Source organism: Dama dama, chromosome 19 (assembly GCF_033118175.1).
Source record: "Dama dama isolate Ldn47 chromosome 19, ASM3311817v1, whole genome shotgun sequence".
Taxonomy (NCBI): domain Eukaryota; kingdom Metazoa; phylum Chordata; class Mammalia; order Artiodactyla; family Cervidae; genus Dama; species Dama dama.
The window spans coordinates 19,269,350-19,296,683 of record NC_083699.1 but is presented as its reverse complement, the minus strand read 5'-3'; the positions used below and the strand labels follow the sequence as shown (position 1 = coordinate 19,296,683).

General features: G+C 39.6%; 1 protein-coding gene across 1 annotated transcript; it reads right to left on the bottom strand.

Moving 5' to 3' along the window:
* Nucleotides 1-24,143: 24,143 nt before the first annotated feature.
* Nucleotides 24,144-26,607, bottom strand: LOC133074054 (uncharacterized protein KIAA2013 homolog). The gene is made up of 2 exons (XM_061168013.1): nt 26,602-26,607; nt 24,144-25,804 (listed from the first exon to the last, which is right to left on the bottom strand). The coding sequence occupies exons 1-2, from the start codon at nt 26,605-26,607 to the stop codon at nt 24,317-24,319; spliced, it is 1,494 nt and encodes a 497-aa protein (XP_061023996.1). The 3' UTR covers nt 24,144-24,316.
* Nucleotides 26,608-27,334: the final 727 nt, after the last annotated feature.

The following is a 27,334-nucleotide window of genomic DNA, read 5'->3' as shown; positions in this document are numbered from 1 at the left end:
AATCATATGATAAAGTTGAAGGTTCAAATGTGATGCATTAGTTTTGGTCATAAATGTGCATCTCAGAAAAGTTATTGAATTTGTCCAACAAATGACGTGTAAAAGAATGTGTAGATCTACATTATTTGTTAAAAAAAAAAAAAAAAGAAAGGCAAAATTATTAAAGACAGAAAATATTCCAACTATTCATCAACAAGTCAACAAGAAAGTAAATTGTGGTATGTTAACAACAACATATTAAGCATTGGTGGTATACATCAGTGAACACAAATAAACTACAGTCACTCACAACAGTGTGCATTAATTTTAGCAATAAACTGTTGGCTAAAAATCAAGTCCCTGAAGATTACACAAAGCATAAAAAAATTTTTTTAACTATTCTGAAAACAATGAAAACTAAACAGCACAATATTTAGACATGTATATAAGTACAACAAATTTTAAAATATAAACTCTAATTCTAGATGGAAGTTATTGTACCTAAAGGGTTTAACAAGGGTGTGGAACATGTTTTTTAAAAACCTGTTAAGCTGGTGAACTCATAGAAACAAAGAGTAGAGTTGGGAGTGGTTGGTCAAAGGCTACAAACTTTCAGCTATAACATGAAGAACATCTGAGGATCTAATGTGTAACAGGTATAGTGATAACACTGAATGGTATAATCAAAATCTGTAATGACAATAGAACTGCAGTGGCCTCACTGCACACAATAGATGAGGTGACAAGGGTGAATGGTAGATGCATTCATAATGTATATTAATATCAAATTATCACATTATATATTTTATTTATTTATTTATTTATTATTATTTTTTCCATTTATTTTTATTAGTTGGAGGCTAATTACTTTACAATATTGTAGTGGTTTTTGTCATGAGATGGATGAAATGTTATATACTTTAAATAGGGGCTTCCCTGGTGGCTCAGGGAGGAATGGTAAAGAATCTGCCTACAATGCAGGAGATCCAGGTTCGATCCCTGGGGGAAAATCCCCTGGGGAAGGGAATGGCAACCCACTCCAGTATTCTTGCCAGAAGAATTCCATGGACAGAGGAGTCTGGTGGGCTACAGTTCATGGGTCACAAAGAGTCAGACACAACTGAACAATTAACACACTTTAAATATCTTACAATTTTCTTGAAAATTGTACCTTTAAAAAGCTGAAAAATTCAATTAAACTGATATGTTTTAGCTAATCAATCTTATATATGTATCATTAGTTTTAACTATAAGAAAGTATTGGGGTAAAAAATTTTTGATCCATCAAAATAGCAAATTTTATATTTTATTATTAATACTATAGCATTCCTTCCTAAAAGAGATGTTTAACTTCAAGGCAATGACTTCAGTTCTCTTACAATAAAGGGGAGACCTGATAATATTGAGTAAATATAGGAAGACAGATTGTCTGAGGATGAAAATATAAGCTGTAGGGCTATATTACCTTTTGCAATACTACAAATGAATCCTTCAAACACAATCTTAAACTCCTAACACTTGACTGTTATCAATAATAGTCGAAACTCCCCCTTCTTTTAGAAGTGGAATTTTTGTGTAGTCTATGAAAAATTGCCCACAGGAGTCAAGATATGACCTGAAGTTACACAGTAAAATTTTAAAATCATGATAATGTTAGGTTATTAGAATAGGAAAAAATAGTCCATAATGGCGGTGGCTAAAAGACAAAGAAGGGAAAAGCCCATGAAAACAACACAAGAAGGTGCAAGAACCAGAGGGAGGACCTCAGGTAAAACAAACAGCCTCCTGGCTAACCCAATTTACATAGGGCAAGCTCTGGGGGAGAAAAAAACACATACAAAAAGAGGAGCCAAAATTAAGCCTCTGGCTTCTGTTCTCTTCCTGTCTTTTGGGTGGCCAGCTATCATGCCTCAAGGTTGTATTTTCCTTCGCTTGCCAAATAAAACTGAACTGTAATACCAATCCGTATGTCACTTCAAATTTTTGCTGTGGTGAGACAGAACCGAGGAAATTACACACTCCCCCGACATCTATGGAGCAATGACTCAGATTTAACTTGGCTGAAACAACCTCGTCTCAGCCTCCACGAGGTGGAGGCCCAGCACAGCAGAAGGTCAACTTGGTGAAAGCTCCCATGGTGGAAGCTGAATGTGAAGAAAACCCAATGCAGAGGAAGTGACAAGAAGCCCAGCCTGCTGGAAACCAGAACAGCAAACGCAAACTCGCAGAAAGCTCTTGTGGCTCAGTCTCAGATTCCAGACCTTCAGTTGGGACAGGAAGTCCTCACTTCTATGGTTAGGACTTATGGCTAACAAAATCTTAACTCCTTTACAATCTCTCATTTCTTGTTTCCTTGAACTCCCCACAAACAGGTGAGCAGCAGTGGGTGAAACTGAGGGACTCTAGCAGGGGCTATTTAGTAGCTGTTGCCCAAGTGGGTGGGGGTTCTTCTGGCCTTAATCTCCTTTGTGCCAAAGATCAGGCCAATGGAAACTGTGAGCACAGGTCAGGTATTTAGTAGATTTTCTGGCAGGTTATTAAGGGGATTCCTTGGCACATTTTTCCCATTGCTTTTTCTTCCCATTCTTCAGCTCCTCTCTCCATCTATGCCACTACTTACAAAGTATTGGGTAGGTCATCATCTTTCCATTTCTGAAAGTTGTTCTTGAAACTGTTTACCTAAGATTGGGACTCAAACCCACGTGGCAGGGACTCTGTGCTATGCTTAGTCACTCAGTTGTATCCAACTGGGACTTGAGCCTGGTCGAAACCCATGGTGCCTGGTTTTAGAACCTAATGAGAGCTCAGGCTCTTGATGTTGCATTGCAAAAAATTCAGTGAGAGACACAGCATTAGGTAACAATTAGGATTTGTTCAGATTCTGAGAGAGGCATAGTCTAAGAGTGTGGGCCATCACAGAGGGGAGTGTAGCAGCCATGGAATGTGGTATGGTTAGTTTTCCCTAGCTGGGTGATTTCTTATGCTAATGAGTGAGAGGATCATTCCAACAACTGGGGAACCACCCACTCCTCGGTCTTTTGACAGTGACTTGGAACTCTTGATCCTCAATCTGCTTGACTTGTCATCTTGGACCCATTTGATTTATGTTATGCCCTTGGGCTATGTCATTCTTTCAAAAGTTGTGTCCTGCCCCCTTCACTCCTGTTACATGCTCTTTTCCTAAACGCTGTCTGGGCCCACAGTGTTGTCTCTACAAACTTCTGGAGGAACAGCCAGAAAATAGCTGGCCTTTGGGAGAGAAATACTGTAAAATATCCAATCCCTCTTGGTATTCAGGCCTTCATCTTCCATGTTTCCTACAACATGTGTGCCAACAGCACCTCTCAGTGAACCTGCTGGGGTGGGCGACAGGCACACAGTGCTTGCTAGAAGCCCATCTGTTGGTGGCATCCCTTCAAAGGTAATTGGGATTCCAGGGATAACATTTGCCATTTTGGGAGTTAGCCCTATAGATCATTTGGACCCAAATCCTTACCACCCTTCTCCTAAAGTTACAAACATAGCCCTGGATCAAATCTCCACTCCACTACTATGGAACATCTGGTCTATTGCCTCTTATCAATTTGTTCTTAAGCCACTTACCAACTCCTACAACCAGGACCCTGCCCCCTTGTAGGCAACATTACTTCACCCTGCTTATGACTAAAACACTCTTAATGCCCCTAACAGGACCAGATAACCCACTCCTTTGTCCTTACTTCTATTATTACCTAAAGTGGATCTATGACAATGAGATGTTTACCATTCAAAACACTCTAAACTGCCCTTATGGAGGACTAGAGGAAACCAGTGACTTACATTCCCTCAGAGCAATAAGAAGATAAGGTTTATGGCTGTTTCATCAGATTCCCAGTCTCAGGGACAAGGCTTAGATTGCTTTACATGATGGTATCTATTCCCATCTGTGGTGGACAAACTGGCAATGAGTTAAAATTATACCTCCTTAATCCTACCCAGCTCTAGTCAGGCTGGAGACCTTAGGGATACCCAACTCCAGCCTGGGGGTCCCAGGAGCTCCACCTGCCTCGACCTGCCTAGGGATCTGGTCCTCAGGAGGCTGTCACACCTCAACCTGCTCGAGGATCCTCCAGTCCAGGGATCCCAGGAGGTCGACATGCCTCGACCTGCCCAGGGACTTGGTTCTCAGGAAGCTGACCTACCTTGACCTGCTTGGAGATATTCGGTCTCCAGGAGGCTGTCACGTCTCAACCTGCCTGTGGATATGCACCCTGACCCAGGGACATCCAGCGCTCAGATTGCAACAGTACTGGATAGGACAAGCTTCATAAAGACTCAATCCTAAGGAAGTCCACCCATGGAAATAGAAGGAAGCCTATTACTTGTGGGACTTAGCCCAGTCTCAGCAATAACTTAAAAGTCCCAATGAGAACCCCATTACCTTTCTGGAAAGTCTAGAAGAGCCCTTCCAAAAGTTTACCAATCTAGACTTAGACTCTTATGAGGGACAGGTAATTTTAAAGGACAAATTCCTGTCCCAGTGTGCATCAAACAACTGGATAAAGTTACAAGAGCTACAGCAGCAGGACCCTGCTGCCTCTTTAGATGAGATGGTCCAGACAGCCACCAATACCTTTTATAACAGAGAACAGGAAGGGGAAGTCAATGCCCAGGAAAGGGAGAAAAAGAAAGAGGAAAAGCATGCCCAGATGCTGGCCACCCTCCAGGGAAGTCCTATGGCAAACCCCGAGTCCTTGAAAGACAAGGCATGAAGCAACTGCCTAATTTGTAAACAGGCAGGGCATTGAGTCAAAGAGTGTCCAAACCATGGCAAATATCCTTAAACCATTCGCTACAAATGCCATCAACTGAGACTATGGACAGTACTCTGCCCTCGGTACCCAAGAACTTCAAGGTCAAGCACCAAGCCTTCCCACACGATGGTTCAACAAGACTGAAGTGGCCCGCCCCAGCCAGCCCTCCTGTCACAGATAACCATCATGGGGCTGGAGCCAAGGGTGCAACTGGACGTGGCAGGTAGCTCTGAGAATGTCTTGGTTGACAGAGGGGCTACCTAGTCTGTCTTGACCTCCTACTCTGGAGCTTTCTCCTTACAAAACTGTACCATTTTAGGTGCTACAGGAAAAACAATTACAAAATATTCACCAAAGCACTTCTTTGTTGCTGGGATGGACAAATATTTTCCCACCAGTTCCTGGTGATCACTGAGTGTCCTACTCCCTCCTTGGGAAGAGATCTTTCCTTGCCTTTGAAATCTTGCAGCTATTGCAGTCCTTTAAAGGAGATGTTTTAAAACTCTCTTTTGAGGGCAAACTAATGATTTTAACTAGCCACCAAGCGAAATAACTCCTGAATTGGAGAGGCCATTTATGGATGTCTGACCAAAGAATCCTCAGATTTCAAATAGTACTGAAGGAAAATCCAGGCCTGACTATAACCCCTTGTGATATTAACTCTGCTACCCACCTGCCTATCCCCAAGGGCTCTCTCCCCATTCACTTTTGCCTAGAAACCTTGGACCACTGGATAAAATGCTGAGAGGGATCGTCAGAAGGTCCTCTGACCAATACTGAGGAAATCTGGTACACTGATGGAAGCAGCTTTGTCTTGGATAGAAAAAGAAGAGCCGGATATGCAGTAGTCTCCAATTTTGAGACCGTAAAGGCTAAACCTTTGCCACCAGGTACTTCAGCCCAATTCCATTCTGTTCAGTTCAGTTCAGTTCAGTTCAGTTGCTCAGTTGTGTCCGACTGTTTGTAACCCCATGAATCGCAACACGCCAGGCCTCCCTGTCCATCACTAACTCCTGAAGTTTACTCAAACTCAAGTCCATCCAGTCAGTGATGCCATCCAGCCATCTCATCCTCTGTCATCCCCTTCTTGCCCCCAATCCCTCCCAGCATCAGGGTCTTTTCCAATGAATCACCTCTTCGCATGAGGTGGCCAAAGTACTGGAGTTTCAGCTTCAGCATCAGTCCTTCCAATGAACACCAAGGACTGATCTCCTTTAGGATAGACTGGTTGGATGTCCTTGAAGTCCAAGGGACTCTCAAGAGTCTTCAACATCACAGTTCAAAAGCATCAATTCTTCAGTGCTCAGTTTTCTTCACAGTCCAACTCTCACATGCATACACGACCACTGGAAAAACCATAGCCTTGACTAGATGGACCTTTGTTGGCAAAGTAATGTCTCCGCTTTTTAATATGCTATCTAAGTTGGTCATAACTTTCCTTCCAAGGAGTAAGTGTCTTTTAATTTCATGGCTGCAATCACCATCTGCAGTGATTTTGGAGCCCCAAATAATAGTCAGACACTGTTTCCACTGTTTCCCCATCTATTTGCCATAAAGTGATGGGACCAGATGCCATGATCTTAGTTTTCTGAATGTTGCGCTTTAAACCAACTTTTTCACTCTCCTCCTTCACTTTCATCAAGAGGCTTTTTAGTTCTTCTTCACTTTCTGCCATAAGAGTGGTGTCGTCTGCATATCTGGGGTTATTGATATTTCTCCTAGCAATCTTGATTCCAGCTTGTGGTTCTTCCAGCCCAGCATTTCTCATGACGTACTCTGTATATAAGTTAAATAAGCAGGGTGGCTATATACAGCCTTGACGTACTCCTTTTCCTATTTGAAACCAGTCTGATGTTCCATGTCCAGTTCTAACTGTTACTTCCTGACCTGCATACAGGTTTCTCAAGAGGCAGGTTAGGTGGTCTGGTATTCCCATCTCTTGAAGAATTTTCCACAATTTATTGTGATCCACACAGTCAAAGGCTTTGGCACAGTCAATAAAGCAGAAATAGATGATTTTCTGGAACTCTCTTGCTTTTTCAATGATTCAGTGGATGTTGGGAATTTGATCTTTGGTTCCTCTGCCTTTTCTAAAACCAGCTTGAACATCTGGAAGTTCATAGTTCATGTATTGCTGAAGCCTGACTTGGAGAATTTTGAGCATTACTTTACTAGCATGTGAGATGAGTGCAATTGTGTGGTAGTTTGAGCATTCGTTGGCATTGCCTTTCTTAGGGGTTGGAATGAAAACTTAGCTTTTCCAGTCCTATGGCCACTGCTGAGTTTTCCAAACTTGCTGGTATATTGAGTGCAGCACTTTCACAGCATCATCTTTCAGGATTTGAAATAGCTCAATGGGAATTCCATCACCTCCACTAGCTTTGTTAGTAGTGATGTTTCCTAAGGCCCACTTGACTTATTCCAGGATGTCTGGCTCTAGGTGAGTGATCACACCATCGTGATTATCTGGTTCGTGAAGATCTTTTTTGTACAGTTTTTCTGTGTATTCTTGCCACCTCTTCTTAATATCTTCTACTTCTCTTAGGTCTATACCATTTCTGTCCTTTATTAAGCCCATCTTTGCATGACATGTTCCCTTGGTATCTCTAATTTTCTTGAAGAGATCTCTAGTCTTTCCCATTCTGTTGTTTTCCTCTCTTTCTTTGCATTGATCGCTGAGGAAGGCTTTCTTATCTCTCCTGGCTATTCTTTGGAACTCTGCATTCAAGTGGGTACGTCATTCCTTTTCTCCTCTGTTTTTCACTTCTCTTCTTTTCACAGCTATTTGCAAGCCCTCCTCAGACAGCCATTTTGCTTTTTTGCCTTTCTTTTCAATGGGGATGGTCTTGATCCCTGTCTCCTGTACAATGTCACGAACCTCCGTCCATAGTTCATCAGGCACTCTGTCTATCAGATCTAGTCCCTTAAATCTATTTCTCACTTCCACTATATAATCATAAGGAATTTGATTTAGGTCATGCCTGAATGGTCTAGTGGTTTTCCCTACTTTCTTCAATTTAAGTCTGAATTTGGCAATAAGGAGTTCATGATCTGAGCCACAGTCAGCTCCTGGTCTTGTTTTTGCTGACTCTATAGAGCTTCTCCATTTTTGGCTGCAAAGAATATAATCAATCTGATTTCGGTGTTGACCATCTGGTGATGTCCATGTGTAGAGTCTTCTCTTGTGTTGTTGGAAGAGGGTGCTTGCTATGACCAGTGTGTTTTCTTGGCAAAACTCTATTAGCCTTTGCCCTGCTTCATTCTGTACTCCTAGGCCAAATTTGCCTGTTACTCCAGGTGTTTCTAAACTTCCTACTTTTGCATTCCAGTCCCCTATCATGAAAAGGACATGTTTTTTGGGTGTTCTAAAAGGTCTTGTAGGTCTTCATAGAACCATTCAACTTCAGCTTCTTCAGTGTTACTGGTTGGGGCATAGGCTTGGATTACTGTGATATTGAATAGTTTGCCTTGGAAATGAACAGAGATCATTCTGTCTTTTTTTTTTGCCCGATTAGCTGAGCTCATAGCCTTGACTCGAGTTTTAGAGCTGGGAAAAGGAAAAAGAGTAGGCATTTACATTGACTTCAAGTATGCCTTTGTGGTCTTACATGCACATGCTGCTATTTGGAAAGAAAGAGGCCACTTGACCACCCAAGGGTCCCCAATCAAATATGGTGATCAAATTCTTAGGCTCTTTGAGGCAGTCCATCTGCCCATAGAAGTCTCAGTCTCCCACTGTAAAGCACAGCAAAAAGGGAGCATGGAAGTGGCATGAGGCAATCAAGCAGCTGATCAGATGGCTGAAACAGCAGCATTACAGAACAGTGACCTAACAGGGGTTGCCACCCTAGTTCCAAAGACTAATTTGCCAGAAACTCTTTCATATACTAAAGGTGAGACTCTTAAAGCTAGGAGTGAGAGTTTTAAAAAAGATCATATGGGGTGGTTCTAAAAGGAGGGATTTCTTTTTCTGCCTGAGAACCACCATTGGAAGTTGGTTAACTCCTTACATGTCACCTCTCATTTAGGGGAAAAGTCCCTCCAAAGATTACTAGAAAGGTCCTTCAGAGGAACAGACTTCCAAACAACCATAAGGCAAGTGGTCTCCTCTTGCCCCACTTGCCAATTAAACAACCCCCAAGGTAACTGAAGTCCCCAGCTGGCCCAGCCCATCCAACGACATGGGACCTACCCAGAAGAGAACTGGCAGATGGACTTCACCCAGATGCCAGTTTCTCAAGGGTATAAATACCTATTTGTCATGATAGATACATTCACAGGATAGATTGAAGGCTTTCCCACCTGGACTGAGAAGCCTGAGGAGGTGGTAAAAAAAAAAACTGCTCCTTGTAATTGTTCCAATATTTGGTCTGCCCAGGTCATTACAAAGTGAAGATGGGACATGATTTACTTCTAAGGTCACCCATGGGACCTCTAAAGCATTGGACATTACTTATTATCTCCATTGTGGCTGGAGGCCTCAGTCTTCAGGAAAAATAGAAAGAACCAACCAATTCTTAAAATCAGTAATAAAAAAGATAACCCAGGAGACCTCCATGGGTTGCAAGGAGGCTTTACCAATAGCTCTCCTTGGCACCCATATTGCCCCTAAGGAACAAGTTGGTCTTAGTTTTTATGAGATGCTGTATGGGAGACCTTTTGTTTATATCAATGACCTCTTCCTAGATCCAGAGGCTCAGACCCTCTGATCTTATATCATGGCCATTGGGCAATTCCAACAGGATATATGCTTGTGGGGTGTGAACCAGGACCCAAAAGATTCTAAAGAGCCACCACACATGCTCTAGGAACTGAAGTCCTACTTAAAGTCTGGAAAGATGGGTCCCCAAAGGTTCAACTCCAGCCCACATGGAAGGACCCCTACACTGTAACACTTTCTATCCCCACAGCAGTCATGGTACCAGGACATAACTCCTGGATTCACTACTCACCAGTCAAGCCATGGAAGAAAACTGAAGAAGGCAACTCAGTATACCTGTGAACCCCTGAGATATCTCAGATACTTATTCAGGACTACAATTCAGAATGCCATTCTAATGAACACCCCCAAAATCTAGTTTTCTAGAGATAAGATTTCTCACAATAGCTCTAAAGAGCCAACACAGCTTAGCAGGGCTTGTACTCTAAAAAAAGATAGAGACAGATCTACTGATCCCTGAACAAGGAGAAACTTGAGCCATCTTGAATGAGACATGTTGTTTCTGGGAAAAAACCTCCAGCTAAGTTAAATAAAGTCTCACAGTCTCAAGAAAAACATTCCAGATCCTACAGGACCTCAGAGAACCAGCTGGGGAGTACTTGGTGTGGCTACAATCTTTCTTTGGGTAATCCTTCTCCTGGCAAGGTGGAATTTGGGGTTGGCTAATGCCCCTACTAATCTTTGTCATCACCATATTGATGTTGCTTGTGATTGCACCATGTATTATCGATTGTCTAGCCCATTTTGTCTCTGCCCAGGTCAACAATCTACAATGTGCAGCGCCAGTTCAACAAAGATATATAAAACTATAGCCAAACACGGAAAATATCACTCACCCTTAGATGGACACTGCTATAAGGACTCTGAGGCTTGAGACTAGGAAGAGGGGGAGGCCCAATGCCCCTTGCAGTCCCAGTTCAGCAGGAAGTAGCCAGAGAGACCTCAATGCCCTTATTCCCAAAGAATTGGGCCTCCCATCTCTTGAGAAGGGAATGTTAGATAGTTAGAATAGGAAAAAAAGAGTCTATAATGGTGGTGGCTAATAGACAAAGAAGGGAAAAGCCTGTGAAAATGGGACAAAGGAAGGTCCAAGGACCGGAGTGAGCACCTCAGATGAAACAAACAGCCTCCTGGCTAGTCCAATTTACATAGAACAGGCTCAGGAGGAGTATATATAAAAAGAACATATAAAACATATGTTCATATAAAACATATAAAAAGAGGAGCCAAAATTGAGCCTCTGGCTTCTCTTCTCTTCCCAGGTTTGCCTGCCCTCACACCTCAAGGATGTATTTTCCTTTGCTTGCCAAGTAAAACTGAGCTGTAATACCAATCTGTCTATCACTTCAAATTTTTGCTGTAGTGAGACAGAACCGAGGAAATTACACACTCCCCAGACAATTGTATTTGAAACATAGTTGAAGAGAATATAGAAATGTGAAGTTACTTTATTGATACAGAGGCATAATTTCAACAGAAAAAAATTGTAGATTTGAGTTCAAACATCTACATTTTTACTACTAAACTGTGAGTAGAAGATCAGTTGACCAATCAGTTACTCAATGGATACAGAAATGAGTCTATTACAGCAAAAATTTAATGATCAAGCACTGAAACTAATAAAATCTCCATATATAATGGCATCTTTTTTTTGCATCTCTATGATGCTAATTAATAAGTAATGTGGTTGATATAATAGAGGTATTGCAACTTGATAGTTGTCTTCTTTAGTTTAATAAATCAAATTATAATGAAATAGAGTGACTTTTTAAATATTTTCCTCCTCTTCAAATAACATTTAATACTCTAATTTCTATTTTGTTTAGAATTCAAATCACCCTCCAATGTTTATGAAAGGGAAGTGAAATCTTTTCACAAAGATGTGTGCTTTAGTAGCAGCACACCAAATTCTGATTATCAACTGCTAAGCCAGAGACTCTAGCCACACTTCAATTCTGATGTTTTTAATTGCAAAGTTTATACCTAAATGGCTGCTTAATGATCTGTGACCCCAGATTCAAAAGAGAAAGCATTTCAATGACAACCAACTTCTGGGGCTCATGAAATTTTCATGGATTCATGAATTATGACATTTTAAATCAGACTCTGCTTATTCTTCTATGAGATTGATGCCACATCTGACGTTTATTCAGAAAGTGCACGTAGTGCTGGGATTCAGATTTAGGCAGATGGATCATTTCTCTGATTATACTAGCTTGATTCTCATCTATATATAGCCTTAGGTATAGATGAGAAGGATCCCCACTTTAATTCATGACAGCTGGTAGTAAGGTACTTTGTATTTTGTGTTATTTTACCTTTTCATTACATTAGAGCATTAGAGAGGTTTTTTTTTTTTTTTTTCATTCCTGTTTAAGTAAATCTTCACTCCCTCACATGTCAGTATTTGAGTGATTTTTTCCACTTCTATTTTATCTTGGGTCCAAATCAATGACTTATGATCAGAAAGTTTTGTCAGTTCTTTTAAAACTTTAGGAACTACATCAAGATCTCTATGGAAATGCAGTCCTCATATGCCAACAAAAATTAGATTTTTCTCTCTTTTTCTGCCTTTTTAAATGTCAATTCATGATTATTCAACAAAAGAAGAGAAAACAGCATAAAATTATCCAGATTTTGTTGATCTTATTTTTGTATGTTGGGTACAGTTAATTGAGCACAATTCAATAAATAATTATATAAGATTTAACATGCAGACCTATATTTATTCATTCAATGGCTGTTCATTGATCATCGACAATGTACCTGACAACTTGCTAACTGGAAAAAAGAAAAAAAGAGAAAAAAAGAAGAAGAAGGAAGAGACAGGTAAAGTTCCTGTAGGCTTGCTTTATATTGAAGCATCTTTAAAGTTAGTGTGAACCAAACTTATTCAGAGAACTTGTTAAAACACAGATGGTTGGGACTCACTCCCAGAATTTAGAACTCAGTAGGTCAATTAGCATCTGATACTGCTGCTGCTGTCCTGGGAACAACACTTGCTAAACCACCTATTAAATGAATGCCTGTATCTCAAATGAACATTTGTCCATGTGATCCAGAGGAAACTTTGTTAAAGTATTCACTTCCTTTTTACCTTTATGGCAACATTACATTCTTCATTCCAATAATCCTATTTTTCATTTTCTGAAATGATAGTGAAGTGAGAGAATTCTTTCTGGGTTGAAATGTTCAGCAATTCCTTGGAGCTTCATATGTGACTATTTAAGATTATTAGGAATGCTTGCCAATTCTAATGCTATCCATTGTTATATACTGTTAGGTATGGTGTTTTGTTGTTGTTGTTTTCATTTTCTTTTTCTTGTAAATTCTTTTGAAGTATAATACACAGAAAGTTGTAAAATCACTAGTATATAGCTTAATACACTTTCATAAAGAGAGCACACACATTCTCACCATCATCCAGATGGAGAAACACAATATTATCAATACCCCAGAAACCTACTTAGAGTACATACCTTTCCATCAGTATCTCCTCTAAGGTAACATTGTCCCTGTTTCTAACACCATTGATGGAAATCTGCTTCTATACATTAAATGGAATCACACTGAATGAACTTTTTGTGACCACTCTCCCTTTGAGTTTTAGATTCTTGGTTCTTGCTGTTTGTTTGTTTTTTGTTTATTTTTTTCCCTCAATATCATCTCTGCAAGATGTGTCCTACCTTGTGTTATATGGTGGCTTGTTTTGCTTTCTGTCCTTCATTGTATTGTGTGATTTTACTGTAATATATTCATTCTATTTTTGGTGCACAGTTGAGTTGTTTCTGATGTTTGACTAAAACTGTCACGGAAATAATTATTAATCAGTTCAGTTCAGTTCAGTTCAGGTCACTCAGTTGTGTCTGTCTCTTTGCGACCCCATGAAGCGCAGCATGCCAGGCCTCCCTGTCAATCACCAATTCCCAGAGTTTACCCAGACTCATGTCCATTGAGTCGTTGATGCCATCCAACCATCTCATCCTCTGTCATCCCCTTCTCTTCCTGCCCTCAATCTTTCCCAGCATCAGGGTCTTTTCAAATGAATCAGCTCTTCGCATGAGGTGGCCAAAGTATTGGAGTTTCAGCTTCAACGGCAGTCCTTCCAATGAACACCCAGGACTGATCTCCTTTAGGATGGACTGGTTGGATCTCCTTGCAGTCCAAGGGACTCTCAAGAGTCTTCTCCAACACCACAGTTCAAAAGCAGCAATTCTTTGGCGCACAGCTTTTTTTATAGTCTAACTCTCACATACATACATGGCTACTGGAAAAACCATAGCCTTGACTAGACAGACATTTGTTGGCAAAATGATGTCTCTGCTTTTTAATATGCTATCTAGGTTGGTCATAACTTTCCTTCCAAGGAGTAAGCATCTTTTAATTTCATGGCTGCAATCACCATCTGCAGTGATTTTGGAGTCCAGAAAAATAATGTCAGCTACTGTTTCCACTGTTTCCCCATCTTTTTGCCAAAAAGTGATGGGACCAGATGCCATAATCTTAGTTTTCTGAATGTTGAGCTTTAAGCCAACTTTTTCACTCTCCTCTTTCACTTTCATCAAGAGGCTTTTTAGTTCCTCTTCACTTTCTGCCATAAGGGTGGTGTCATCTGCATATCTGAGGTTATTGATATTTCTCCCAGCAATCTTGATTCCAGCTTGTGCTTCATCCAGACCATTATTCATTATAATTATTCATAATTTTCAGTAAACATGTATACAAATTTTGGTAAGGTGTATACATAGAAGTACAGTTGCTGGAAATAAGAATGTGCATTTTCAGCTTCCAAAGACACTGCCAAGCAATTTTCCAGAGCAATTTTAAGAATTCACACTCTCACCAGCAACAGTGTTTCTGGCACTCTAAATAGTTGTCCGTCCTTCTTTTAGTTTATTTGCTTTTTGTTTTTTGCTTGGTTTCTTTGTTTTTAAATTTAGCTATTCTGATAGGTTTGTATGAAGACTACCATCATCTCAGATGTATTGCAATGCAGATAATGAATATTCTCTCCTATCTGCAAAATAAGAGATATTTTGAATATATCTTTATTATATATAGCTATTTAAAGTCTTTCTTTTGTTCTTCTTTTTTTCTATTAGGTTTCCTGTCTTATTTTATTTTCTTGATTCATCCAATGGACTCTTGTAATATAAAGATATATCTTCTACTACTCTGTGGCTTGCTTTTCTCTCTTAAATGTATCTCATTCAAATTTTTTAACATTTTTAAAACATTTTAATTTCAATGCATTCTATATATATATATATATATTCATTTTGGTTTATTGCTGTCTAGTTACTAAGACAGCTTTGCCTAATCTTTGCCAATATTACGCCTGATATTTGTCAATATCAGAAATCAATTCAGTCAATTTTTACAGATTTTTTATTTAACTTTTGTATTTACAGTTGTGTACCATTTATAAAGTTATTGTGTGTAGATGTGAGGAGTAAAAAATTTGTTATTTTTCTAAAGTACCAATCATTAAAAATGCTTTTACCTACTGTTTTAGAGAGTTTCTATGGTCATAGGTCAGGTGACTTATATATGTGTGATTTGCTTCCGGACATTCAACTTTTCAATATTTTCAATTCTGTGTATTTATAGAAATTAATACTTTCATTTATGACTTTTTAATTTTAATGCATAGTATTATTTTAATGACTTTCTTGAAAATACTAGAATCTTAGAACATTTTGACTCCATTCACCTACCCCTCCTAATTTCTATTATGGCTGCTGTATAGTTTGTGCTACAACTGCTATACAAATATATCTAAACCTCTAAGGTATTATTATTACTATTCCATGAGGTTAGTGGTGTCCAGATCACAAGAAGAAATTTTGCACAACACACATCACTTTCTAACTCTATATCAATGGTAGTGATATTTAAAAAGGGAAATTGATGAACGTGACCAATCAAAACTTTTTAAAATTGTTGTTAAGCATTTACCAGCATACCTTTACATACAGTCAATATTCAATTAACTTTCTTGACATATTTAATTTTTCAACTCTTGTTATTCTTCTCTGATTCCTGCTTCTGTGGATTCATTCTTCTATGACCTGATGATTAATTCTTATTATTTTACTATGGTCATGCTAGTGAAGCATTCCCACATCTGTAGGCTATCTTTATTTTACTTTCATTTCTGGAAATGAGATTCCTTTTGTAGAGCCTGTGCTTCCCTGATGGCTCAGTGGTAAAAAATCTGCCTGCAGTGTAGGAGATGTAAGAGATGCTGGTTCGATATCTGGGTTGAGAAAAGATACCCTGGAGAAGGAAATGCCAACCCATTCCAGTATTCTTGCCTGAAAAATCCCATGGACAGAGGAAGCTGGTGGACTACAGCCCAAAGGGTCGCAAAGAGTCAGACATGACTGATTGACTAAGTGCACATAGAATATTAATAGTTTTGATATTTTCTTTTGGCGATTAAAAAATGCCCTTCTGTTAAATTTATTGCTTCCTCCTTTTTTAATGAGAAGGCAATTGCCAGTCCTTTTCTTTTTTCCTTTGGCTTCTTTCTCTTCCATTCTCTTTTAAAGGATTTTATTGAGGTATGATTCACACACACACACACATACACACACAAAAGCTGTGCACACTTTAGGTATACAACTTGATGAATTTGGGGATAAGTATACACTTGTGAAACCATCACCACCTAGAAACTGTCACCACAGTCTACATCATAAACATATCCATCACATCCAAAACTTCCTTTTTGTCCTCTGTATTATTATGTTTTGGGAGATAAGAACACAATATAAGGTTTACTCGCTTAGAAAAATTTAAAGTGTGTAATATAGTATTGATAACTATAGATACTATATTGTATGTTAGATTTCCAGGACTTATTCATGTATACTGAAGTTTTGTACTCTTTGACTAATACCTCTCTTTTTTCTCTTTTCCCAAGTCTCTGGCACTCACCATTCTACTCTCTGCTTCTATGAATTTGATTATTTTAGATTCCTTGATAAGTGTGTGTTTTGCTTTAAGAAGGGCACACACTTATCAAAGACTATTAAAGTCTGTGCCCTTCTATGTCTGGCTTATTTCACTTATGATGTCCTTCAGGTTCATCCATGTTGTCAGAAAAAGCACAATTTCCTTCCTTTTTAAGACTATAATATTCATTCCTTTGTATCCTTGTGCCATATTTTCTTTATCCATCCATCCAAGATATACATATAAATTGTTTCCAGGTGTTGGATATTGTGAATAATTCTTCAATAAATATGAGAGTGCAGATGTCTCTTTGAGATCTTGATTTATATTCCTTTGGATTCACAGAAGTGAAATTGCTGGACCATGTGGTAGTTCTATTTGCAAATCATATATCTGTTAAAGGGTTAATATCCAAAAAAAATATAAATAACTCCTACAACTTGATAACAAAAACACAAATAACCTAATTAACAAATGGGCAAAGGAAATGAATAGGCATTTCTCCAAAGAAAACATTCAAATGGCCAATAGACATATGAAAATGTGCTCAACATCACTAACACTTGTTGTTTAGTTACTAGGTCATGTCCAGCTCTTTTGCAACCCATGGACTGTAAAACCTTCCAGGCTCCTCTGTCTGTGCAAGTTCCCAGGCAGGAAGCCTGGTGTGGGGTGCCATTTCCTTCTCCAGGGGGTATTCCTGACACAAGGATCAGATCTGCATCTTCTGCATTGGCAGAAAGATTCTTTACCACTGAGCCACCAGGGAAGTCCAATTGATTATTAAGGAAATGTAAATCAAAACCACAATGAAATATCACCTCACACTTGTTAGGATGACTCTTATGAAAGAAAAAAAAAAAGAAAGAAAGAAAGAGAGGGAGAAAGAGAAGGAGAAGGAAGGAGGCAGAAGCATCTAGTTCATGTCTATTAGCAGCAGTCCCTGGGCAAAACAAGTATTATCAAACTCTTCCCTCTCCTAAGAATCAGCAAATGCCCCAGGGTAAAGTGACTTACCCAAGTCTGCTTTCCAAAATCTTAGACTTTCTCCTCTTCCTTCTTTCAGAAGTATCCTAAGTTCTTCAAACTGATGATTTTTAGTTTTGATACAACTTTACTAATTGCTTTTGGTGGAAGAGTTGATCTATTACAATTATTCTAACTTACACATTTCTCCAACTTTCCTGGAAAGTCCCACAGGACTTTCCTATTTAGACATAAATATTCTATACTCAGGAAAAATATAAAGAGAGTGAATAAGGAAGAACTGTATCTATTAGAGTGATATTAGCATATGATACTAGAATATGACACAGTATTGAGACAAAATTATTTTTTATATTATCAATATTAACTATATATCCAAGTTATGATTTTTCTCAAGCTGGAAATGAACTAATTCAAAAATAATAAGTGAAACAATAGGTAGCAATGAACTAATTTAAGTGGTAAACAAATATTTATAAACAATACTAGCAAGATACAAAGTAATTCAAATTATAAATTACAGAGGTACATATTTGAATCTTCTATCTTAGCTTAGAAAATTATGGGCATTGCTAACATAATCTTTCTGGGAATAATTTCTAAAAGTCTCAAGAGGCAAAATTGTCAAACTTTTTTGATCAATAAAATCCTATCGTTTTCACATCTGTTTGATCTAATGTTAGCTATGCAAATTGTATAAGAAATTGGAAAGAGAAGACATCATCTTTCAAAGGTGGAGAAATAAACCCAAAAGCAAAGCATAAATGTTCATTATACTTCCTTATATAAAATGACATTTTTGGAAAAGTCACATAGGCTTCAGTGTATATTTGGAATTACCTATCATTTTTGTTGATGTTATATTCATAATGTCTAATAAAATATTGATCTTAGTGTATGGTACTCAGAGATACTAGAATATTTGTTTATAATCTGGACAAATGTTAGCATAAAGACTTTTTTTCCTAAATATTTCTTAGAACACTTTATTGGGTTTGTGATATTTTAAAAATCTGTATTGAAAAGAAGAGTTACTGAGTTTCTTCTATTATAAAGTTTTATAGCTCAGTTTTGAAAATGAAAATGTATCATTATTGAATCATAGAAGAAAAGATGACTTTATAGGCTAAATTACCTATGTTTTTGTGGGTTTTTTTTTCCCCCCTGCTTATTAGTTTTTGGCCTGAATTTTAAAATACTTATTCTACTACAAAAGGAGATATGTAAATTTTACCCTATTTTTTAAAAAAGATACTTTGTGTTAAAATTGAAAGTTTTCCAAATTTTCTAAGATTATTACATTACTTCAATATTAGTTTCATGGCTTGAATTATGAATAGTTTCCATTCTATAACTTAATACTTCAATTTTGCATGTTTTATTATTTATTAATTAGTTTTTAAACTTCATTAAGCACTAACATTTCTTTAAGAGAAAATTAAGAACACATTTTAAAAAGACACTAATATTTTTAAATATATATATAATAAAAATAAGTAAAGCAAAGTTTTGCAAAATGAGTGCAGTCTGCACTTAAAAAATTGAATTTCATAAAAGTTATGAGAAAAATTACTCAGTTCTACTCTAATGAACAATAGTTAACAGAAAATATGATAGATATTCTATTATTCTTACCAATCAGATGTTTATTATTTTCTTTTAATGGATTATCTACTTCTACAAAAGTATCATATTATTCAATAGTTTTCATTATCAAAAGAGTGGCCATTGTGCAGAGTAAAGTGACAGACATATCTCTTAGGATGACAATTTACACTATGGAGGGCAGAAGTGAACTATGAATGTTAAATGTGAACCTGTGCATACTAAAAGTTTATAAATACTTGGGCGCACACAATGAATGAATAACAATAGTCTCGAACTGTTATGCAAAGAAAAACTGTAAGCATAAACATATTTATTCAGATGTGTCTATATGTAAGTATGTAATACAAGGATGCAAGTATATGGGAGAGGAGTTTACCCTACTTTGGAAGTGATATGATTCACTGTTTTTTCACTGTGATTTAAGGAAAACATTTAAAGTTGTAACCATGGATTGTGTGTAATTAATTCATAGCTTAATCAGGTATCATCAAATAAGAAAGAAGCCAAGAAAACTGCTTTTATAGCAAAGAAAAGCAGTGGCATGATTGAGAACTCAGTCTATAATATTTTCTATTCATGTTATATATGGAGTTCTTTAGTCTCAAAAGCTCTGTTGATTTTCTGGAATTTCCTTCTGAAGCTCCTTCTGAAACTCCCCTCCTTTTTCTCTTTTTTTGGCCTTTCCACCTTGTGGGATCTTGCTTCCCAGATTGAATGTGGGGTCCCATGGCAGTGAGATCATGGGGTCCCACACACTGGACCTCCAGAGAATTCTCTCTCCTCCTTTTGATCAGAAGACAGTGTTGAATTTGAAGATAAGAAAGGCTTATTTAAGGCTTATTTAACTATGGGCTGGGCTGAGTTGCTCAGTCTAGTCAGACTCTTTGTGGTCCTATGGACTGTAACCCACCAGGCTCCTGTGCCCATGGGATTTTCCTGGCAAGACTACTGAAGTGGATTGCTATTTCTTCCTCCAGGGCATCTTATTCACCCAAGGATGGAGTCCACATCTCCTGCACTGCAGGCAAATTAATGAGCTATTTCCAAAAAATATGTTTGGTTTTTGTTTCAGTTAACCTCCAGTAAATATACTTCCTTATCTGCTCTAAGTTCCATTGAAATCACATTCAAATTAGAAAAACTCAACAGTAATGATTTTAGTACTCTGTGACAATTATTTGGTTAAAAATATAAATTCAAGTGATCTGATCAGAGACAGAACATAATGTGCTCTATCGTGTTCATTTCAACCCCTTCCTATGAAATACTTGAAATATATTAGTGAGAGTTCTCCAGAGAAACAGAACCACCAGGAGATAGATAGACAGACAGACAGACAGACAGACAGACAGACAGACAGATAGATAGATAGATAGATATAGGTATAGATACAGACAAGCATAGATCTATTGTGTTAATTGGCTCACATGGTTATAGAGGCTGAGGTGTCCCATGATCTGGAAACTAGAGAACCAGGAAAGCTAGTGGTGTAATTCAGTCACATACTGAAAGCCTGAGAACCAGCAACACCAATGTTAAAAGTAGAAAGATGTCTTAGCTCAAGCAGAGAGACACAGAATCACCTTTCCTCTATTTTGTTCTCTCATCCCTCAGTGGATTAGATGCAGCTTCTTGTTTTGGTGAGGGCAACCTTCTCTATTCAGTTTACTGACTCAAATGCTAGTTTTCCATGGACACCTACATAGATACACTCTGATAACCTTTTACCAGCTATCTGGGCATCCTTTAACCCAATCAAGATGATGTATAAAACTAACGATCACACCAAATAAAATTCTATAAAATTCTGAAAAATTAAACCCACTTTTTATTAAATACAGTTTCAAAGAAGCATTTAGATTTGTGTGAAAAGTTTGGAAAATTGATGGTCAAGACAAAATCTTGAGAATTCAAATAAAACTAAATTCCTGGGCCAATTTTTATCTCATAATTGTGCATGAAGGTAGTTACTCTATGACCTGCAATCTCTGAGGGTTTCAATGAGATGTCAGGTATATATCAATACTACTTTATTCAGGGCATCATAATCTAGTATCATAGTATTTCCTTGTGTGTCATTCCAGAGGCAAATTGGGCTTTTCCAAATTCAAGTGTAGTTGATGATTTTTGTTTTGGGTTTGATTTTACCTTGCAAATTAATATTTTTCCTTTGTTTTATCCAAGCTCCCTGGGCCTCCCTGGTGCTTAGATGGGTAAAGAATCTGCTACCAATACAGGAGGCCTGGGTTCGATCTCTCAGTTGGAAAGATCCCCTGGAGAAGAGTATGGCTGCCTCACTCCAGTATTCTTTCCTGGGAAATTCCATGGACAGAGAAACCTGGTTGGCTAGAGTTCTTGCTTGTGTGGTAAGTCCCTTTAGTCATGTTCCACTTTTTGCAACCCATTGGACTGTGGCCTGCTAGGCTCTTCTGTCCATGGGATTCTCCAGGCAAGAATACTGGAGTGGGTTGCTGTGCCCTCATCCAGAGTTTCTTCCTGACCCAAGTATCGAAACTGCATCTCCTTTGTCTCCTACATTGGCAGGCAGTTTCTTTACCACTAGTGCCACTTGGGAAATCCTTGGGCTAGAGTTCATGGGCTCTCAAAGAATTGGACATAACTGAGCAATTTTCGCTTTGCTCTCCTAGCACAGTTAGTGACATCTAATATATAGCAAATCTCTTTTGACTTCCTCTTTTTCTATTTTTCTAGACACAAGAAACAAAAGGCAAAAAAGGGAGGAGGACAAACAACTGCTGGGATCCCACTGCTGTGCTCCTCTGTTTTTTTACTTGGACCCTTGACCTGGTTTAGTGACAGAAAACTCCCATAGAGATTGTGGAACAATCCTTGTTTATGCCTCATGCATACATGCTTACTAAGTTGCTTCAGTCATGTCTGACTCTTTGAAACCCTATGGACTGTAGCCCAACAGGCTCTTCTGTCTATGGGATTCTCCAGGCAAGAATACTAGAGTGGGTTGTCATGACTTCCTCTCGAGGATCTTCCTGATGCAGGGATCAAACCTGGATCTCTTATGTCTCTCCTGCATTGGCAAGAGGGTTCTTTACCACTAGCACCACCTTGGAAACCCTGTTTATGCCTCATTTACTCTCAAAGAATTTGAGATTTGATGATATATTAAATAACAACTTTACCAATGGTCAGAACATGTGCCCAGAATATTTCTCTAATTCTTTCTAAATGTATGAAGAGTAAGTGTGGTTTTTCTCTGTTTTGTAGTTAATCTTTTTCCAGCTTCAGATTGAAACTCGTTCAGTTCAGTTCACTTCAATCGCTCAGTCATGTCTGACTCTTTGCCACCCCATGAATCGCAGCACGCCAGGCCTCCCTGTCCATCACCAACTCCCGGAGTCTACCCAAATCCATGTCCATTGAGTCAGTGATGCCATCCAGCCATCTCATCCTCTGTAGTCCCCTTCTCCTCCTGCCCCCAATCCTTCCCAGCATTAGGGTCTTTTCCAATGAGTCAGCTCTTCGCATCAGGTGGCCAAAGTATTGGAGTTTCAGCTTCAGCAACAGTCCTTGAACACCCAGGACTGATCTCCTCTAGGATGGACTGGTTGGATCTCCTTGCAGTCCAAGGGACTCTCAAGAGTCTTCAACACCACAGTTTAAAAGCATCAATTCTTTGACGCTCAGCTTTCTTTATAGTCCAACTCTCACATCCATACATGACTAATGGAAAAACCATAGCCTTGACTATAGGAACTTTCTTGGCAAAGTAATGTCTCTACTTTTTAATATGCTATCTAGGTTGGTCATAACTTTCCTTCTAAGGAATAAGCGTCTTTTAATTTCATGGCTGCAATCACCATCTGCACTGATTTTGGAGTCCAAACAAATAAAGTCAGCCACCATTTCCACTATTTCCCCATCTATTTCCCATGAAGTTATGGGACCAGATGCCTTGATCTTAGTTTTCCATATGTTGAGCTGTAAGCCAACTTTTTCACTCTCCTCCTTCACTTTCATCAAGAAGCTTTTTAGTTCCTCTTCACTTTCTGCCATAAGGGTGGTGTCATCTGCATATCTGTGGTTATTGATATTTCTCCTGGCAATCTTGATTCCAGCTTGTGCTTCTTCCAGCCCAGCATTTCTCATGATGTACTCTACATATAAGTTAAATAAGCAGGGTGACAAGATATAGCCTTGACATACTCCTTTTCCTATTTGGATCCAGTCTGTTCCATGTCCAGTTCTAACTGTTGCTTCCTGACCTGCATACAGGTTTCTCAAGAGACAGGTCAGATGGTTATAAAATAAAGTTAGTGGGCTACAATTAGATAGTATTTATTTACTGTTAATTTCAAAAAATAGAGAAATAGAAGCAAAGGCTTGGATTAGAGTTTTCAACTACTGGGTAGCCAGAATAAGTGTCTTATAATCCTTATCTGACTCAATGACCCTATGTTTTTTCTATATTTTAGACTCTATATGTGTGTGTGTGCTCAGTCATGTCTGACTCTTTTGCAGCTCCATGGACTATATCAACCCAGAATCCTCTGTCCATGGGATTTCCCAGGCAAGAATATTGGAGCGGGTTTCCTCCTCCAAGGGGTCTTCCTGACCCAGGGGTTAAACCCGAGTTTCTTGTGCCTCCTGCACTGGCAGGCACATTCTTTACCACTGGAACACCTAGTCTTGAATAAAGAGTTAAATGTCATTACTCAGGAACAAAAGGTTGATTATGTTACAAAGTATTCTGGAATTTATAAGTAGTGAAGAATCTAGTAACTAGATATCATGTCTTTAAGAATTTTCCTAACATTATCTTTTATCTGACATCTTAGTTCTTCTTCAGGAATTGCCCTAAACTGAAAGATGTTGCCTTGAACAAGTTTTCATCCAGTCCTTGGGCAACCTATATCCAAAAACTGACTAATAAAATGGTACAACCTTATCTCAATTGCAACAATTTTCAATGTACATGCCAACTCCCTGTAGGATTAATTGGGTTTTTTTTTTTTTTTTTTTTTGATATTTCAATCATATTTATTTATTTATTTATTTTTTTTCCGTGCAGCTTCATTTTATTGAATCAAAAGCTTACAAAAAGTCCATCGGCCCCTCCCCTCCCCTCCCCGATGCAAACTCCTGAACATCCACACGCACTTCTGAGTCACTGGTGTCCCCCAACAAGGCACAGAAGGCTGGGTGCTTTCACAGGATCCCTTGTTCGCAGCAGCAGGACTTTCAGTGCTGGGCATCTTGTGCAAGTGGCGACTGAAAGCAGGACTGATGTCACTCAGACACTGGGATCTTCCTTATTCCTGAAGAAGGGCTTGGCGCCAGGCCCACAGTACTCATTGTAGATGAGCTTGAAGAGGAAAAGGTGGAAAAGGGTGATGAGGGAGGCCACGCTGAACCAGAAGAGGAAGGGCAGCCCCGGGTCCTGCTGGGCCATGTGCTCGTCGTGGGCCAGGATGGCCTTGAGGTGCAGCGTGTGCCGCAGGTCTTGCAGGTGCGTGAGGTCGGTCGAGATATAGAGCAGCGGCGTGATGGGCTGTGTCACCATGACCGAGAAGGTGTGGCCCTGGGGCGCCGAGGTCAGCTCCACAGGCTCGTCCAGGCAGCCCGCTTCGCAGGCGTAGATCTTGACGAGCTGGCCTCGGGACTCTACAGACACGTGCAGGTACGGCTTGCCCTCAGCGTCTGCGAGCACGTCCAGGTTGATGTGGTCGTTCTTGTAGCGGATGCCGTGCAGGGCGTAGCTGTTGTGCAGCACGTCAGGGTCGGCTTGGAACTGGAGGTGGTTCTCGGTGAACTGCAGGCCGCTGAAGCTGAGCACCATGCCCTGAAGGATGCCGGGGGCGCCCGCCCGCACGAGCCCCTTGCAGCCACGCTTCTGCAGGGTCAGCCTCCACAGGTCCCAGAGCTGCAGGATCTGCTGGATGGAGGATAGGCGGCCTGGCCAGAGGTTCTCAGCGTGCATGGTGGCGTGGCCGCTGAAGCAGTGATCTTCGTAGTTGAGCGTTGACTCCATCTGGTCCCGCTCCCTGTGGCTCAGGTCGGGGCTGAGCAGCGGGGCCGGGGAGCAGGACAGCATGTAGTACAGCGTCAGGTTCACGGTCAGGCCAGATGGAGTATGGGCATCAGTGATCTTCTTCATTTCCACACCTGGACTGAAGAGCTGAGCCCAGAGGCCCTGGTGATCCTGGAGCAGCTCAGCTGCTGGCATCTCCAAGAGCTCCAGCATTTCCTTCTGAGCCAAGTCCTGGAGCACCTTGAGCTCCTTGGCTGCTTTGCTTTTGAGCACCTGGGGGTTAAGGCGGCCAGAAACGTGTACCACCCACAGCACAGTCTCGTCCAGCTGCGCCTTGGGAGCCACCTGGAGACGGTCCACTAACTTCTTGGCGGCCACCACCACCAGGTGCACCAGCCCCGTGGGAACAGGCGGGGACCGGCCAGAGTAGAGGAGGAACTGATGGTCTCCGACCTTCTCCAGGGTGCTGGTGAAGGCCCTGGGGGCCGGGCCGGCAGTGGGCCCCACAGTCTGCAGCGCGGCCACGCGTTCCGTGGGGTTGTTGAGCTGGATGCGCTGCAGATAGACGTGGGGTCGGCCACGGTGAGCGAGAAAGTCCTCCTGCAGCAGCACGCAGTCTCGGCCGGATCCCGTGAGCAGGCCGGAGGCCGAGGCGGGGCCCGGGCCGGCGGCCACAGGGCCGGGACCCGAGGTCCCCAGCTGCAAGCAACGTACTCGCCGCAGCAGCCCTTCCCGCAGAAGCAACACTGACTAATTGGGTTTTTTATTGGAAGTATTTCCCAATTCAATCACCCTATTTCCAGTTTTATTTCTCTAGAATTATTTCCAAATAAACCTCTTGTATGTAAATCACAGATTTTGTTTCTCAAGCATCTAGAATAGCGTAGTTCTCCCCCACCCTCACCCCCATAATTAGTATGAAATGTGCCTTAGGAGGACAAGAAAAAGTAGAAAATCAAATAGGCAAAGGCCATCTCTATGATATGATTTCAGTATCTTTTAAGCCTTTTAAAACTATTCATCTTATCTTTAATGATGTTATACCAGGGGCCTCACTAGATTTTGGGGAATGTACTAATTGATACCACATTAAATTTATGTCCACACATCTTAAGTGGGCCCTTGGTTCTGCTTATTATTATAGCATATCACAATATGTCACAGTATATTTTACTAGTTCACTCATTCCTCTGCTTTCTGTTTCACATTGTCTCCTCTGTCATCACATTTGAAAATAAGGAAACTCCTACGTTCAAAACATATGCAGACTCCTACTAATTCTATTACCACTTTTACCAACAGGGTTTGAGCTATCATCACCTCTCACCTGAATTATTACAATACCAAATATAGTCTATTCTCAAAAATGTAGACAGAGTAATCCCACTAAAAGTAACTCAGGCATAACATTCTCTGCTCCAAAAATTCTACTGGGGCCATACTTTAATAAAGAGCATTATAAATTCTTTAAAATGCCAATATGCCCTTTTGTTATCTTCTTCCCCATTCCTCAATCATTACTATCCCTCTCCAGCTTCATTTCTTACCACCATTTCTTCCACACACAATGCCCTCCTTGTTTTCCATCAACTGGCTAGGGTTAGTCCCATCTTAGGGCTTTTGTACCAGCTGTTCCTGAAATATACACTCCCTAAAATGTACATGGTAACTTCCTTCCAGACCCTATTCTCTAGTCTATTTGGTTTAATTTCTCCTGTTACTCATTATCTTCTAGTATATTATAACATTTCAGACTTATGTTTGTGTGTATAGACAGTCTCACTTACAAAAAATTATCTCCTCTAGGGAATTTTTGTAATTTTTGCTCACAGGTACATTCCAAGAACCCATAATAGTGCATGTAACTTAGAAGACACTCAATAAATACTATGGAATAGATTATTGAAACAAAGAAATAAGTATCTTAAAAACACTAAGATCTCCATGAAGTCTCTCCATTCTCACATAATACCATGTATATATATAGAAGATGTATAATTCAGTAAATATATTGCAATCAAACATTTTAGGCTATTAATTATTTTAACCTATTATATTACACTGCAACCTCATGGCATTTAAATCTAATCCATTTTTTTAATGTTTCTAGGTTAAAGGTCAACATGTGGAATAATCAAAAGATAATTTAAGATTAGAATTAGCATACGTATGAGAGATATTACATAGATTCACATAACTTTAAAAAATATAATGAGGAAAAACAGTCCTAAAATACTTTAACAAATAAAAGAATTTTTCCCTAAATGGAGAACAGCTTTC